At 44.8% G+C, this 17,500-nt stretch overlaps 1 protein-coding gene across 3 annotated transcripts in view; it reads left to right on the top strand.

Annotated features, from left to right (window-relative positions):
* Camk1d (calcium/calmodulin dependent protein kinase ID) overlaps window positions 1–17,500 on the top strand; it is a 413,808-nt gene that overhangs the window by 336,314 nt on the left and 59,994 nt on the right. For all 3 annotated transcript variants that reach the window (XM_013349047.2, XM_005354858.3, XM_005354859.3), the window contains exons 4-5: window positions 9,517–9,655; window positions 15,791–15,917. In XM_013349047.2, the coding sequence (XP_013204501.1) occupies window positions 9,517–9,655; window positions 15,791–15,917 (266 nt within the window). The remainder of the gene's footprint in view (window positions 1–9,516; window positions 9,656–15,790; window positions 15,918–17,500) is intronic.

Raw genomic sequence — 17,500 nt, 5'->3', positions numbered from 1 at the left:
AAGATTCCACTTCTCTGAAGCTGTGACATCCAAGTTGGAATCTTAAATGATAAATGAAGCTAAAAATATGCAGACAATTGGTCATTGAGAGAGCTGAGCGGGGAAAGGACCTGCCACCAAGCCGGAGTTCAGGCCCTGAAACTCAATGGTGGAAGGAGAGGACCAGTTCCCACAATTTATCCTCTGACTCCCACATATGGACCATGAAATGAATGTGCACACGCACACACAGTAAATAAATAAATGATTCTTTTAACATGCAGAGGTTCAACAGATACAAAGAATCTTTGCCCAGCAGTTGATGAATAATAGACAAGCAACCCTTGAGTCACCTTTGCTCTGTCCAAAGCCTCGTTACATCTTCCTTTGCTTCTGAAAATGCTCTGTCCTCCCTCGCTTGCACTGGAAGATGTTCCACAGAGATCCATGCTAGCTGAGGCACACCAGAACAGATATAAACACATACACACCAATTACAACAACGCATAATGGGGCTGAGACGTGTCCTTTAGATTTAAAAAAAACAAACCCGGGGTTATCAGTTTTCTTCAGATTCTGAGTCCCTGTGCATATGTGAATTGCATAATTGTTCTCCATCAGTTTGGAGCACACTTACCCAAGATAGGCCATCATGTGCTCCCAGCCAGCTGGCAGTCCCCCACATGGGAGCTGTCTCTTTTCAGACTCCGTAACCAGGTTCCTGTCCCAAGACCCATTCCAGAGCCTATTCTTGTTCAGTTTTCAGCTACTGAAGGAAGGCAAGCTTTCTATCATTCTACAGAAAGCATGATAAAAGAATAATTGTCACTTAGGAGATGATAAGGCATGCCTCTGAGTGTGTCTGTGAGGATGTTTCTAGGCATTAACTTGGGGCGAAAGACCCTCTTTGAACATAGGTTGACCCATTAGGCTGGGGGTGGGAGTTACATGAAGTAAAAAATAGTTTCTGAGATTCAAATGTTCCCAGTTCTGCCAAGGTGTGAGCAAGCCACCACACACCCACACCTGGCACCATGGAGCCATCTGCCAGAATACCGTCCTCTCTTGATGGACTATCTCCTTTCAAACTGAGAGCCAAAATAAAAGCTTCCTCCTTTAAATATCTTTGTTCCAGGTATTTGGTCACGCTGATGAGGAAAGTAGTTAATACTCTGCCAAAGAGAACTCTTTCTAATTGGGACTAATTTCAGAAAGGCCGATATGTAATTGTCAAAGAGCTCATTACAGAATTTTCCCAGTCTCGTATTTAAAACATCCAAGACCATCTGTTGTCACAAGGTTCATGCTAAATGAGTCCATCCAGGTCACTTGTCATCTGGGGCTAATAAGAACTTCATTAACCTACAGCATCCAAGGCAACATGCCATACTGGGGTGACAGCCTTCTCAGCCTCACCTGTGACCCCTTAACCATGTGGAAAGGAACCTGCCATTGGAGAACCAAAGAACTCAGTTGTGAGACCACTTAGAAGGGTAGAAACTTGCACCAATTTCCATCCGAATGCCTGGATGTGTTAAAAACCCAGCCCATCTGTGGGAACAGGAAAAGTGGGGCCTCCCCTGCCATTAAAAAAATAAATAAACAAAAGAAAAGCTGTCCCCGTGTCCTGCCTGGGAGGCAGTTCTTCGTTCTTTTAAACCCCCTCCACAAGGGTGCCTTGTCAGAAGTTTGCCAAGGCATCTTTTCCCATTGTCTAACTTATTTTTAAAACATGTAGAATCACTCCTTTTATAGACGAGAAAATGAGTCTCAGATAATTCAGTCCTGTGTGGCCTTCTTTGCATGCTCAGGACTCGTCCAGTGCCAAGGTATAGAAAGCACTGTGAATGCCAGCGGCTCTGGAGATGCCGCTCCGAGTTCCGCCTCTGTGCTGCTCCCTGCCCCGTCCCCGTATTTGCCTTTCCGTAGCAGTGGCCAGGTGGCCTGGTTAATTTTCATGAAGTCACTGTTCTTCTGTTTCCTACCTTTCTGTGGAGTCCTTAGCTCGCTCTTCCTTGTCCAACCCAGAACTGGCACTGGATCCCAGTCTAGCTGTCCTCTAGCCTAGCTCTGGTCACACCGCCACTTGACACTAAAGACTGTTGGCATGCTGATGTCTCGCTAGTTGTCAACTCTAGCCTTGGCTTGACCCTCTGGAGTTCGGACTGTAACAAGAGCCAGGCTCTGCATTTCTCTATCTAGCAGGCTTCTTCACTCTACATTTCCTGCACAGGGCTCTAAATCTGTGTCATCCAACATGTGCCTCTTAACGCTAACTGAAGTTAAGTAAAATCAGAAAACCGCTTCTTCAGTTAGCTAGACCTGTGTTGTTAATGGCTACCATATTGGACAATAGAGAAAGCAAGTGTTTCCATAATTAGAGAATTCTAATTATGAATTCTAGATAATTTTGCCATTCCAAGGCTATACTTTCCTTGGGATCCTTGTATTAGCTAGGGTGTTCTATTGAAAAAAAAAACAAATAAAAAGAATAAGTGGTTGGTTCTCATAGATTCATGAGACTAAGGAGACTGAGATGTCCCACAGTCTGCCATCTGCAAATGAGAGAGCCAGGAAAATCAGTGACATAGCTCAGTCTACAGGCAAAGGCATGCAAGTCAGGGAGCCAGTGGTGCACAGACGCTGGTCTGCAGATGAGAAAGGCCACCATTTCAGCTCTAGTCACCAGGCAAAAGGAAAAAGGAGTAAATTTTTCTTTCATCTATGTCTTCTTCTGTTCAAGCTCTCAACTGCTCATGTGATACCTACCATGTTGGAGAGGGCTGCCTATTCCACTACTCCACTGGGTCCACCGTTTTCAACAGCAATCTCTTCCAGAAATTCCCTCAAAACATACATAGAAATTACGCTCAACCAGAAACCTGGGCCCTCAATAACTCAGTCAAGATAACCAAGAAACTAAACCATTGCAACTCCCAATTCAAAGAGTGGTGTCCCTATCCACCCATTCCTCAAGTCAAAACCCAGAGACACTGTGGGGTCTGTTCCTTCTCCAGTATATTGACACTAGCTCCATCTGCAAACCTCGTTTTCTCCAGAACATGTCCCACCCCTTTCCAGTAATCTTAAACTCCCTTTTCCCTCTGCCCTGATCTGCCTGTTTCCACGCTAGCCTGTGCAACCCATCTCCAGCGGCAACAGAAGGGAGTGGGGAGGGAGGTGTGTGAGATCAAAATGCACTGAATGAAATCATCAAAGAACTAATAAAAATGTTTCCTCTTTTAATAAATCTGTTTATATCTGCACCATATTTTTAGTTGGGTTGTTTCTTGATGTCCAGTTGTTTGAGTTCATATTTTAGATATTAGCCCTCTATTAAATGTGTAGCTGGTAAGCATCTTTTCCCATTCTGTTTGGTCTAAATGATGGTGTCCTTTGCCTTACAGAAGCTTTTCATTTTTATAAGGTTCCATTCATTATTATTCTTTCCTGCGTGCACCGTATCTCTTGTTCTTCTCTTCTCGGGCATTGGAGATCAAATCTAAGGCCTTACATAGGCTAAGCACCCTTTCCCCTGCTGATCCCCGTTGTCCTCTTTTTATATATTAGGATGAAGTATTTTTACCTTAATTAGCTTTGTCAAAGGCCCTGTCTCCATCAGAGCCACTGGGATGTACTGGAGAGTTAAGATTTAAACATACAGATTTTAGGGTGGGGTACACAGATAGAAAAAGACAAATTATCCAGAATCAAAATATAATGGTACATAAGGTGTTAAATTTTTCTCATCCATTAGATAGAAAAACATTTGTTTGTATTTTGGAAATCTCTGAACAGATTGAAGCCTGGCAGATACTGTGAAATGGAATTCTAAGAATAAATTGTTTTTGAAAATTATTGAAGTAGGATTTGACAAAGGAGGAAAGTCCTGACGGCAGAGGTGGGGTGAGAGCCTTGCTCTCACCGTAATGGTTGAGGGTGTCCCCCAGGAGCCAAGTGTGTGAGGACCAGAGTGGGAATGCTAGGCTCTAGGCTGGGAAAATGAGGGACTGTCCTGACTGTGAGAGGGAAATCCCAGGCACTGCCAAAAAATTTGTCCTTTTTTTCTGGAAAAAAAAAGCCTTCATCTGCCCTCTGGATCTCAGGGTTTCTCCATTCAAAGAGGTATCTTTGGTAGTGTTTCTTAATCACAACCTGTATGGTCCAGGAAGAACTTCCCCCAAGACTAAATGTAAAGAGAGCACTTGGTTCTCAGAAAACACATGTTTCTAGCCAGCCTGGCTGGATGGAAGGGGTCCATGAGGACCACATTGCTCTTGTAACTGTTCTAATAGTCTTCCTTCTGTGCTGTTCCTGCCCTGCTATAAGATAGCTTTATGCAACTTCTTATGACAGATTCTTGTACCTGCCCAGTACAAGAGCACAGAACTCTTTCGTCTTCTCTCTGTTCATCTGTCTCATCTTAGTAGTATTCTATGATAAATTTTTTGGTTAGTGGGACACATTGCCCAGCCACTATGTGCACTTCATTCAGTGATTGTGTGAGTGGTGTTGTTAGACCATCTATTAGTTACTTTTCTCATTGCTGATAGCAAACACCTGACAACCAACAACTTAGGAGATGAGTGCTTTGGCTTATAGTTTAAGGGGATATAGCCCATCACAGCAGAGGAGGCATGGTGGTGGGAGCATGAAGTGGTTGTACACAATGGACCCACAGTTGGAGGAAAGACTGCACAGGAAGTAGAATACCAAAGCCCTCATCCCTCACCCCCAGTGAACTGTTTCCTTCAAGGAGGCTCTAAAGCAGTACCACCAGCTAGGGACCAAGTATTCAAATGTATTAACCTGTGGCTAGCATTTCACATTCACACTGTAACCATTTTACATAGTAATAAGCATCAAATTTTAAGATAACAAAACCTGATTGTCTTTTAAAATCAGGTAGTAAAGGCTAAGGATACAGTCAGCAGGCAATGTACTTGTTATGCAGGCATTAGGATCCATGTTGGACCCCAGCACTCAGAACTGGGTGAGTGAGATGGATCCCAGGGTCTCACTGGTCAGCTATTCTAAGCAAATCAGTGAGCACCAGGTTCAGTAAGAGACCCTATCACAAAATGTAAGGTGGAAAACGATTGAGGGAGATACCCAACATTGACCTCTGGCCTCTACACATACACACGTGGTGCTCCACATCCCTCATACACACAGAGAGGGGGAGGGAATGAGAGAGGGAGAGGGAGAGGGAGAGGGAGAGGGAGAGAGAGAGAGAGAGAGAGAGAGAGAGAGAGAGAATAAGATGGGTAAGTTCAAGTTCATAAAACAATAGCGTTTACACTATAATTCTTGGTGCCTTGAAGAAGTTACATTGCACAGTAGTCTAAAGCAGGGCAATCCAAGCTTAATGTTTTCTCAGTATAGCATCTCTGAAATGTCTCTTGACAATTGTTTTTTCCACTTATAGGTATTTACATGGTTTAAGAGTTTCCCAAATAAACAGAATTTTACTGAGATTGTGACATCAAAGCAATTCACATTGGCATATTTAAAGTTGGCACATGTTATGACAGCTATGGGCTGTAATAGGCAAGGAGGGTGAGCTACTGAACAGACCAAAGTTCAGCATAAACTCATGCTGCTCTAGAAGTCATCAGAACTGGAATCCAGCAGAATCAAGAAATGTGGACTATGTCTTCTCTCTTGTTTCCTTGGTGTTTGGTAGCCAGTTTGTCTTCCTATGTCTACATCCCCTGAAGCTGAACCTCCCCCTCTGTGGTTGCTTTTATGTTGACCTCCTGAAGCTCATTGAATATTAATACTCATTATGACATGGAGATTATGACCATACGGGATCTATAAGAAGTGACTAGAGGGAGGCTGGGGATAAAGCTCAGGAGAAAAGTGCTTGCTGTACAAGCATGGAGCCCTGGGTTCAGTTCCCAACAGTTATACAGGAAATGCTTGCAGGTGAGACAGTATGTACCTGTAATGGTGATGCTGGAAATTGGAATAGGGGTTACTGGCCCATCTAGACAACTGATACTGACCTCTGACCTCTGAATACACATGCACACATGTGCACATACCAGCATGTACACACATACACACACACACACACAGATAGAGAGAGAGAGAGAGAGAGAGAGAGAGAGAGAGAGAGAGAGAAAGTGATTCGGGCTCTATTCTCATGCATGGATGAGTCTATTTCTGTGATGAAGGAATTAATGGCTAGTGTATTCTTTCAAGTGGATTCAGTAGAAAAGCTTCTTTGGCTGGGTCTGTTGTGTCCATGTAACACCCTACACACCTCCAAACTCTGCCAGTAAGAAGCCCATCGCCAGCAGCAATCTCTTAGCCTTGGATCAGATCCAGGGTCAAGAAAAAGTTCATCTTTATAACTCAGTCTACAATGTATTGATAACAACAGAAGAAAGAGACAGCTTCCGATAACTCCTTGTATCACATAATCCATTCTTATGGTTCTCCTCCCTTCCCCAACCGCCCTGATACCTCACCCCCATCCTGATTTCATTATGATGCTTTGCCTGCTTTGATTGGAGAGTTTGATTTTTAACATGGAGTTTTAAGCATTTTGCAGCAGAGGCTTCCCATAGATGACAGTTGTGGAGAAGGCAGCCTCTCCACACAGCCCACACAGGTCAGCCAGCCATGTGACCTGTGTGTGTTTCACCATGAGGAAGCTCTTTCCTCTGTTGATTCTGAAACAATATAACCTCGCATATCTGCTTCACGTGTACTTTCAAGAAAAGGCAGGATCCTATTCAGTGGAGGGAAGGGTATTTTTTCACAGCACTGGAGGAGGGGTTAATTCTGCTGGGAGCTCCCTTCCTTGCTTGTGGTGTCTTCTGTGGTAGATGGGACAGAGATCTAATTCCATCATGGAAGAATCATCGTTTATGACTTCGATCATTTACCTCAACCTCAGGATGTCCCAAAGGTCTGCCCCCAAATACTCTCATTTTGAGACTTGCCTCCAAGAAGGAACTGGGAGCCATTCATGTCTTTACAGTGGGTTTTGAAAATGCGTGCCTTGTGAATTTTTTTTTCTGAAAGTATAAAGTGATTCGCAAATTTAAGACTTCTTTTTAAATTAATATTGTTACTTTTTTCTGTCAAGTTTCTAAACATTTCCCCAGAGTCCTGGTTTCTAAGGAAACCAAATTCTTCCTAAGCGATATTCATAAGTATGCACTCTCAAGTTTAAGAAAAAGAATCTTAAGTGCAGATAGGGAGGCCTGTGACAGCACACACCATCCATCCGCTGATACTGATGCTTCAGCTTTCACTGCACTGCTGCCCCATGGCCATGCACAGATGTGCATTTTATATACCCCACCAAGATCTTAAATATCCCATTGGAGAAAAAGACCTTCCAAGAGCAGTAAGCTGGGCAGATGAGGTTCAAGGGAGGCAGAGGAACTGGCAGGGTTGGGCTGTGGAATGCTCAGTCAGGAGGTGAGACGGTGGGAGAGGTAAGGATTATTGCCCGACCTCCAGGATCTGGAGAAGAGACAAAGTGGGGACAGGCTGGCCAGCGATGGACGGACATCATTGGAAGGTAGAGCAATGCTAACGGATGAGAGATGTCTCTTACCCCTTTGTAATTGATAACTACTTAGCTATCTCCAAGTGCGTAGGTTCATGCTGATGAGTCGTGGGCACCCAGGAAAAGCTGAATGAGTGTTGAGGAAGTAATGAGGTGATTGCCTGCCGGGCATCCATGCTACCTTGCTCCCACGGCATCAGTCTTCCTATGGTAGTACTTCCTCTGGTTCAGCAGGGGGTCAGATACTGAAATCCACTGGGGTTGTAGAAAGAATTTGGCATCACTTGCCAGGTCAGGGTGTCTAGGGAGCTTGACTCTCTGGAGGGTAGATTGTTAGACCACATGGTCGTCAGAAAATGCTGCCATCTGGGTTGCTTCCAGTTCTTGTTTGTTTGGTTGGTTGGTTGGTTTTGGTTTTTTCAAGGCAGGGTTTCTCTATAGCTTGGAGCCTGCCCTAGAACTAACTCTTGTAGACCAGGCTGGCCTCGAACTCACAGAGATCCACCTGCCTCTGCCTCCCGAGTGCTGGATTAAAGACGAGAGCCACCACCACCCGGCTGCTTCCAGTTCTTTTCACTCTTTGGGTTGCTTTTTATTTCTCCTGAGCACTTCTCCCATCTAGATCGTCAGTTTGCTTTGCAAGGGAAACATTCTCCAAGCACATTGTTGCTTAGAACAGCTACAGGTAATGGAAGAAAACCCGAAAACACAAGACTTTATAGCTTCAGTTGTTTTTATTTTCATTATTAGCTTTTTACAGAGATGGTTTCAGTGGATCCATTATTCCATGTTAATTGCCATGACTTGTAGAAAGTGAATCGTGTCTTCACGCCTGTGTGTACACTGCTAACATCTGTCTTTTATTGCATTAAAACTCTAAAGGAAGGAGTTGTTTTATGGTTTTAATACTTCTAATAAATGTATGTTTATATGGTTTTAAAATTCGGAGGTTTTTTAATAGCATGTCCCTTGAGTTTCTTTCTACAATGCCTTATTTATGTAGATAAAGCACTGTTCTTTTAGTGATACATACATTCTCAAATTTGAAAGTAGCTGGTTGGTTCTGCTCTGGGCTGCTGCTTTGTTTTTTTATCAGGGCTACAGTGACATAGAATGGCAGGGTCAGAACCAACTTATCTACCTGCTCTTAACTGTGTCCACCATAAGTTTACATTTTGATGTATCTTAAAAACACAAAACCCATCAAATGAAATATAAAACTCAGAGTAAATTCGAATGAAATGTTGTCACCAGCACATACCAGAGCTGTGTGATGCAGTGTCCTCCTTTTCATTATTTTGAGTCAGAGTCTCACCATGTAGCCCAGGCTAGCCCCAAACTCGCCACCTTCCCACCTCTGCATCTCATGTCTTGGGCGTGCAGGCATTCGTCACCACACCCGGCATCATGCCTTTCCCCGCCCTCTTTCTTTTCTGTAACTCTCCAGTGGCTTTGAGAGTCTGAGAACTTTCAAGGGTGTGCTCCTACCCATTGTTGAAAAGAGTTGACTAGATTCATCTGCCCATTCAAATAGGTAGAAGGTCGAGGTCCAAAGATCTAAAGGGCACTCGTGTACTCAGTGTCTCAGGGGCTAACGTTGATCAAGAGCCCAGACTTCTGCTGGGAGGCCATTTTGACTTTGTATTGTTTCAGCAGAACAGAGAATAGAGGTGAAGGTCAGGAATGCCTTCTTAGGAATGGTTACACCCCAAGTCTTGGGGGGGGGGTTGTTTTTGTTTTTGTTTTTCTACTTTCCTTTTATTCTGTGCATTTTTTTTTTTTTTTTTTTTTTTTGCTGCTGTGATGTAGGGACCTTTTCTATGGATTGCTTCTGGGGAAAAGGTTGGGTAAACTCTAAACTCAGAATTGGGCTCATGTTTTAAATTTATTTTTAGAAATGAAGTTTGCTTTTTTTGTCCTACTGAAAACTCTCAGTGATGAATCATTTCGTCTGCACCATCCAGCAACCCTATGTGTTCCTAATGTCTTATTTATTTGTTTCACAGCGTGTCCGGTGGAGAACTCTTTGATCGGATAGTGGAGAAGGGATTTTACACAGAAAAAGATGCCAGCACTCTCATCCGCCAGGTCCTGGATGCTGTGTACTATCTCCACAGAATGGGCATTGTCCACAGGGACCTCAAGGTGAGGCATTGCTCAGCAATACCAACTACTCCACACCCCATAAAGTACCTGCTGGAGAGGACCAGCTACGGTGAAGGCATAAGGATGCTTTGAGAGGAGACAGGGGGAGTGAGCGGCGTGTATTTTTTAGGTGTCAATGCACTGAGGCCCAGAAGTAGAAGATCAATGCAGCTGACCACAGTTTATGAGATTCTGTAGCCGATAGGCAGCCACCAGGGCCATAGCGAGGTGTTTGTGTATGAATACAAAATTTCTGAAAGAGCATTCGGTACATTCCCTCCTCTCTTCTCTTCCCTCCTCCCATCATCTTTCCTCCTCCCTTCCCCTCCATGCACCGTCTCTCCATTTCTTGTTTTCCCTCCTTCTCTTTCTTCCTGTTGATTTTTTTCCAGTTGCTTTTTTTTAGATAGAATTTCTCTATATAGACTACACTGGCTTCAGAACTCCAAATTCTCTGACTTTAGCTTCCTAGGTGATGAGACTGTAAGTCCTTGTCTTTTCTTTATGAGGTGTGTGTATCTTTTATCTTTAGCCCTGAAGGGTTTAGGCATTATAATGCCACCTTAGTGTCCCATTCCCTTCCCCTCACCCAGAATTTAGTAGCTGTTACACTCAAGGGCTGGAGAGTCAGCGAAAGCAGCGCTGATGAGCCCATGTTGCAATGTGACTTCATGCTACAGTGTTACAGGTCTAGCTTCCACACCCTCCTGTGTGAGACAGATGTCCACCCCCTAGCACATACATGCACCACTTGATATAGAAATGCAAGGACTGTCTTGCATTGCAAGCTTGCTGCCCTTAGCAGGAAGTCATCCAGAGTCACCTGTAACATTTGCTAAACAAAAGTTGAGCATCAATCCATCATCTGCTTGTGGGCATCAAGAAGTAGAATGGTACAGCTTTCCCTTCAGGAAGACTGCCCTTTGGGTTGGGGCGTGGCTTGGTGGCTGAGCACTTGCCTAGCATGTGCAAGCCCTAGGCTCTGTGCCCAACACCACAACATTTTTTTTAAAGATTTATTTATTATGTATACAGTGTTCCATCTGCATGTATGCCTGCAGTCCAGAAGAGGGCACCAGATCTCATTACAGATGGTTGTGAGCCACCATGTGGTTGCTGGGAATTGAACTCAGGACCTCTGGAAGAGCAGCCAGTGCTCTTAGCCTCTGAGCCATCTCTCCAGCCCCACACAACATTTTTTATTAGTTAATTTTTTTCATTTTACATACCGATCCCAGTTCCTTTCCCTCCTCTCCTCTGTTCCCTTCCGACCCCCCGCTGCCTCCCATCTACCCCATCCCTAACCACTCCTCCTCCATCTCCATTCAGGCTTCCCTTGGGCGTCGGCAAAGCCTGGCACATCAATTCGAGACAGTACCTCTTTTTGAAAAAAATTTAAAAAAAGATGTACTCTGGAGTTTTCTCTTTTACTTTCCACGTTTCATTTTTCTCTCATCATTTTTCTGTTTCCATTTTTCCCCTTTCTGTAGTCCATCTTGAGACCTTCTAGAGATCTCCTTTCAGAGATGCAAAACTGTTAGCCCAAATCAGTGTCGGGGAGGTGTGGGGAGGTCAGTAAGATCTTTGTGTTCTGGCTTTGCCCAAAAGGGCCCTGATCAGGCGAGTCCACGGAAGACCCAGGAATTTGCCTTTCCAGTGAGTGATGATCCCTCCCTGAGGTGACAGTGATGCCAGTCTGGGGATGCCTCTTGGGGAACCACTAGAGAGAGGTACTTAGGACTGCCAACCAGTCCTGCTAGCCTTTGTTATCCTCTTGCCAACAAATGGGCTGTGAGTGTAATGAGCCCATATTCGGAGCCCTGAGGCTCTGCAGAGTAAGAAAGAAGCTAGGCCAGCCAGCCCAGTGCTCCCTTCATGCCAGGCAGCACCCCATCACTGCTCTTTTGCACCCTTGCCACAGGCCAAGTCAGTGCTTTGAACACAACAACTGTTGTTATCTAGCTGTTGCTAAGCAAGTTAGTGTTGCGACTTCAGACGTGTGGTGTGCAGGGCCATCGGTGCTTCCTAGGAAAACAAGTTAGAAACGATTAAGACATATCCAGGAAGAACAGTGTTCATATTCCCCTGAAAAAGCAAGACAGGAGACCATTTTTCACTTCTACCTAAAACTGCCGACAAGGGCTTGCAGCTCTCAGTCTGGGGAACTTCGAGAACACCAGGCCTTCTGGAAGTACAACCCACGACTATCAAACAGGAAGGGGAAGATGATTTTGACAATTGGGCAGAACACAGTGGCTGTGTGAGGATTTTTTTATATCATCACTTTTCCAGAAGCTTCAAAGAGTTTCACTCATGTGGTGTTAAATTTTCATCAACTCCTAAGAACATGGAAGCTACTCGATCAGAGCTACAGCAACAGAGAGCCTGATGGTGCTAATGAAAGACATATACAGGGTCTGAGATGCTACCCTAATCCAAGAGCAAGCATGCCCACTTCTCCTTCCTAACAGGCGTTTTTATGTCCGGTGGGTCCTGGGAAACTACTAGAGATAAAGCAGTGTTGTGTTTTGTTCAAGTACAGGGAGTGAGAAAGGAAGTGGCTTCCACTCCCACATCAAGCGTGATGGGTCCTTAGCTTTGCCCTGTTGATATTTAGAGATGGAGGACTGTGTGTGGGCAGCAGCCCTGGGCCCTGCAGGAGGTTTAGCAGTTTCCCTGAATTCTAGCCTCTCAATTTCCAGCACCTTTCCTGGAGCCATAGAAACCAAAAGTGTCTCTAGGCTTTGCTGAATTTTCTCCACTGAGGGACCAAACTGTTCCCTGTTGGGAAAACTAGATTCATTGTGTTGTTATATGCAGCAGTCACTTTCCCGGAAATGTATTGAATGAGATCATTTTTAAGGATTATTATATAAAGTATTACCCAGAAAGGAGCCTAATAGTCTAATTTGAGTATTAGCCCACGGTTGCCTTAGAGAGAGGCCATAATGGGCAGCAAAATCATTTTTCAGGTGAGGCCAGGCCCTCCAAAGGGTCCCCTCCTGGCAGGAAGAACCGTGATGTGCTACAGTGAGATTCTCTTCATGGCCTCTTACCTTCCAGTCAGATCATCCATTAGGTGATGCCCTGGCCACCTCAGCTCTGCCTCTCTACCCCACCTGTAAGGAAAAGCCTTGCAGCCATCCCCAAATCTTGAGAAAACTCGAAGTATTGATCAAAACAATGACTATCTAGTTACTTTAACCCTCTTCGGAGATAATTGTTCAGGAAAGCATCTTATCGGCCAGATGAACCACCCGTGGGGGAAGTGGGTGTGCTGGGGTGGGTGCGTGGCAATCTCTTCCCTGAGTTGAACTTGGGTAGCTGCGGAAATCCTGGGGCAAGGAAGATTAAAACCCAGTGGTGGTGAGACAGAGCCCTCTCTTGGCATCTGTGACTGAGCCTTGCTGTTCATCAGTGGATCATATATTTTACGACAAGAGAAACCTCCCCTCCCCCAGCTCCCAAGCATTTCAACTGTCTCAACTTCAGACTGGCCCGTTTCATTTCCATTTCAAAGCACCCTTTGGCATCCTTAGATTCCTTCAAATATCCCTCTTCACAAACTTGTCCTGGTGACTCCAGACTCCAATTTCTCTTTGTATCACTACTGCAGGTGATTGAAAATGTTTTTCCCTTTGGATTCTGTTAGAGAAAAAAAGTGTTTTGACATTTGTTAGAGCAAGAAAGAAGCCTTTGTTTGAGACTGCTGCGGTAGGGGAGAGAGATTGAGCTCAGCTCTGACTCTGAACCAAGAAGAGCAGAGCAAGTGGCACTGAAAGTAGAGCAGGGATGGGATGGAGGAGGGCACAGTGCCTGCCTGGTTACTAAGAAGGGCTAGATAAATGATTCACTTCTGCAAATGCTTCACAAGTGTGAAGACCTGAGATGGATTTGGTCACCAGCACCCTCATGAAGGAACCAGAGATGGCAACCTATAGTCCCAGCACTGGGGAGGCAGAGTTAAGAGACTTCCTGGAGCTCACTGTCCAGGCAACTGATCCCAGTTGGCAGTGGGCAGCCTCTAGATTCAGTGGAAAGACCCTGTCTCCGGAAATAAATAAATAAATAAATAAATAAATAAATAAATAAATAAATAAATAAGAAAGATAAAACAATAATTATAAAAAGAAATAAAATGACCTCAAAGTCTCTCATTAAAGGTAGACCATGAGCTCATACATGAACAAAGAGTCTCCTCTTTGACCCAAATTGATCATAAGAATCATCCTGGATTTATTTAGCACAAAATATCCCTGGGTGTCTGACCAAATCTCTTATCACCCACCCTCAATATCATGTCACCCAGTTCTATTGCCTTAAGCAAAAGTCCTGTCACGTTGGCCTTGCCAATGTCCCCCCTCCATCTACTGTCCTCCAGCGTGCCCTTGACTAGAAATTGCCACTTAACCTTTGTGGCACTGGAGTTGAATCAGGTCCGTCTTCCTCTAAAGCCCCATGGTGGGGGTGAAGAGTAGTCAGTGTCCTTCAACATAGCTGAATAATTGTTTCTTAGCAGCATCAGAAGCATCAGAAGAAGAGCTGGGTCATATTTCAGGGGTGGGGATTCCCTCTACAGAGAGTTCACTTGGCCCGTGCTGAGACTGTGCTTGGCTGGCCTGGCTAGAGAAAGGGGGCCTTGAGAGGCCAAGGTTTAGTCAAGGACAGTCTTGAATAGTTCTTAACCATTTTCATCACAGCAGAGACTGCATGCTAGAATCCCGGCCCTCACAGATCCACTCCACCCCATCTCAGATCTACCAAGGGATGTAGATCCTCTATTTAATACCCTCATTGGTGAACAGGTAATGATAGTGTACTTGTTTTTAAACAAGTTTTATCACTCCACCTAAATAATTCCTAAAACTCAATGTGTAGTAACCAAGATATATCCCAGAAGCCTAATGAGAGAATATGGCTTTATTCTTGGGCTCGGAGGGTAGCCAGTCTGGTAGTGAGATGGGAAAATGAGCTTCCATTCCCAATCCTTCATTCTGCTCTCATTCCTTCAAGGTTTACTGTAGATAGGAGCCACAAGTACCTATTTACTCAGTAAATCTGCAGAACTGTCCTGGTGGTTGGATGTTCCGAACTGTTCTAACACCATTCTCCTGAGAGATGGCATCAACTAGAGAGTTCTTGCCTCCACCAATGCTTAAACCAAAGGAGCAATCCTGTCTCTACAAATCCTCTCTACGAAACTCAGATTGCATCTGTCTCTATGAAACCTCAGGCTGAATCCTCAGACTGCATCTGAGCTCCTGTCTCCTCCCACCTTATATTCCTCTCTCTTCCCAGCCATATCACTCCTGTCTCCACTTCTCTAGTGCCTGGATTAAATGCTTATGATCCCAAGTGCTGGGATCACCTTTGTGTGAGCTCTGTTTCTGTTTTAGACAGATTCAACCTCGTGTAGTCCAGGGTGGCCTTGAACTCATCCATCTGTCTCTGTCTCCTGAGTGCTGTGATTTAAAAGAGTGTGTCACCACTGCCTGGCTTCTATGACTAGCTAGTAGCTTAGCTCTGCACTCTGATCTTCAGGCAAGCTTTATTAGTTAGATTGCAAACAAAATACCACTATACCCAAGAACCTGCAAGTCCTGAAAATGTAATTTCATCTTCCGGGAGTCCTGTTCCCCAAGCTGAGAACTAAAATGGCAGAGTCTGAGAGCCATTAGCTTCCTAGGTTCCCTCAAAATGTGGTTTTTCTTTTTTAAGGAGGTAAAAATGTTCGTAAAGGAAAAGAATAACATTGAAGAGTTGCTTGTGCCAAATGTTCTGCAGGGCCCTCTGTGGCCTTTCTAGTGAGCATTGTTGTTTAACTGACATCTATTGACGTAGATGTTGTCTATGTCTAAAGGTCAAGTTTCTTCTTAATTGTGAGATTTCATGAGTCTCCCATAAGTAAGGCAGCTTTAAATGTACACAGTTGGTTGTTTGCTTTCAGTTCTGGGGATAGAGTCCAGGGCCTCTTGCAGGTTAAGCAAGGCCCCAACCACTAAGCTACACCCCAGTCTTCAGTTTAGTTTTTATTTGGAGAGACATGCTCCCCCAAGTAGCTGGGGTGCTAGGTTTCCACTCCAGGTTAGATTTACAGTCTCTAAGTCATTTTTGTTTCGTTTTCTTTTTGTCTAGCCTGAAAACCTCTTGTACTACAGTCAAGATGAGGAGTCCAAAATAATGATCAGTGACTTTGGTCTGTCAAAAATGGAGGGCAAAGGAGACGTGATGTCCACAGCCTGTGGGACCCCGGGCTATGTCGGTAAGGACAGTGTATGTGCCTGTGCACGCATGTGTGTACCCATGACGCTGGGATGTCTCCTTGGCAACGTCATCTTCTCCCTGAAGCACTGGAGCCCAGCACATATCCCAACTGCCTGCCTTTCTCTTGAAGGAAAGATAAAAATACTGAGAGACACCATAGCCAGTTAGCAGTGAAGTGACTTCTCTGAAACCTTTGAGCATTTGCGTGGAAATCCTGTTTGATTTGGTTGTGGGCCCAACTGGAGTCTGAGAGCAAAATGGGTTGAATGCCCAGGTTCTAATACCAGGTTTAACATTGAGTGTCTATTTTTGGATGATCTACAGTGAAGCAATGAACCTACTGTAGGTGAAGGTGTAAGGTGTGGGCAGACTATAAAACATGCAAACTGTGGAGATCCATGCAGCGAGAGAGGAAATACTTGTATGAGAAATATGGAAGAAGCCATAAGTCATCCTCTCAAGTCAAATCACCATGATCTGTGCAGGCAAAGCCAGGGGTTATGATAGGATTTCCTAAAATCATAGCTGTACCTCTCTTCCTGCCACTCATACAAAATGCAGAGAAGCTACTGACAGCTGTGAGCAGCTGGCCACTGGGATTCACCTTCGGTTCCTGGAGAAACCTGTGGGAACTGTGTTAGCTTGCTGTTACTGTAACAAACACCTGAAGTAATCAGCTTAGAAAGAGAAAAGCTTAATTTCTCCTTATGGCTTTGGAGATTTCAGACTGTGAGTGATTGCCCTGTAACTGCTGGGCAAGCAGCACACCATGACAACAGCGTCTGGCAAAACCATTCCCCATGAAGCTAGGACATGACAGAGAAGGGGTAGGATATTAATAACCCCTTCAAAGTTGTAGCCCCCATGACCAGGAAGCCTCACAATAGGCCTTACTTCATTCTCCTGCCATCTCCCCAAAGCACCACATGCTGGGGACCAAACCTCTATCACATGGCCCTTAGGGAACACTGATTCCGAACAGCGTTCACATCAGCGTATTCAATTGCTTATCAAATACGTATTCAGGGCCTACTGTGCCTCCAGCGCTCTCGTGAATGTTGCTCAGACACCTTACCTCCTCCTTCATGGAGCTTGCTTGAAACAATAGGGCCACAAAAACAGAAAGAAATGGACAAGGCTGTTTCTGCTTGTGCTGTGCCGGGGGAAATGAGGCCAGCAGCATGCAACAGAAAGTGGCAGGGATTAAGGAGGATACAAGACTGTGTTGAGAGAAGTGAGAGGCTTGAGCCTTCACCTGGATGACAGAGCAGCCGGCCACCTGGAAGTTAGAGAAGAGGGGTCATTCTCGGCCGAGAAATCAGCTTGACAAAAAGCCAAAGGCAGAGAGAGGGCAAGCTGGTATGTCTGGTGTGGGGCGAGGTTGGAAAATGCAGAGCAGGGCTGAATCCTCATACAAACTTTGAAGGCCTTTCTTTGTAAAGAGCAGTGTGTGTACTAGGTATGGTGGCACGTTCTTGGATTTCCAGCAGTGGAGGGTGGAGAGGCGGGAAGAAATCAAGTTTGAGGCCAGTCTGGGATGTATAGAAATGCAGCGGGCTTCTACCGAAGATCCCGGGTTTC

This window comes from Microtus ochrogaster, chromosome 16 (assembly GCF_000317375.1).
Source record: "Microtus ochrogaster isolate Prairie Vole_2 chromosome 16, MicOch1.0, whole genome shotgun sequence".
Classification (NCBI taxonomy): Eukaryota; Metazoa; Chordata; class Mammalia; order Rodentia; family Cricetidae; genus Microtus; species Microtus ochrogaster.
Note: the sequence above shows the minus strand (reverse complement) of the source record. Positions and strands in the feature narration are given on the sequence as shown.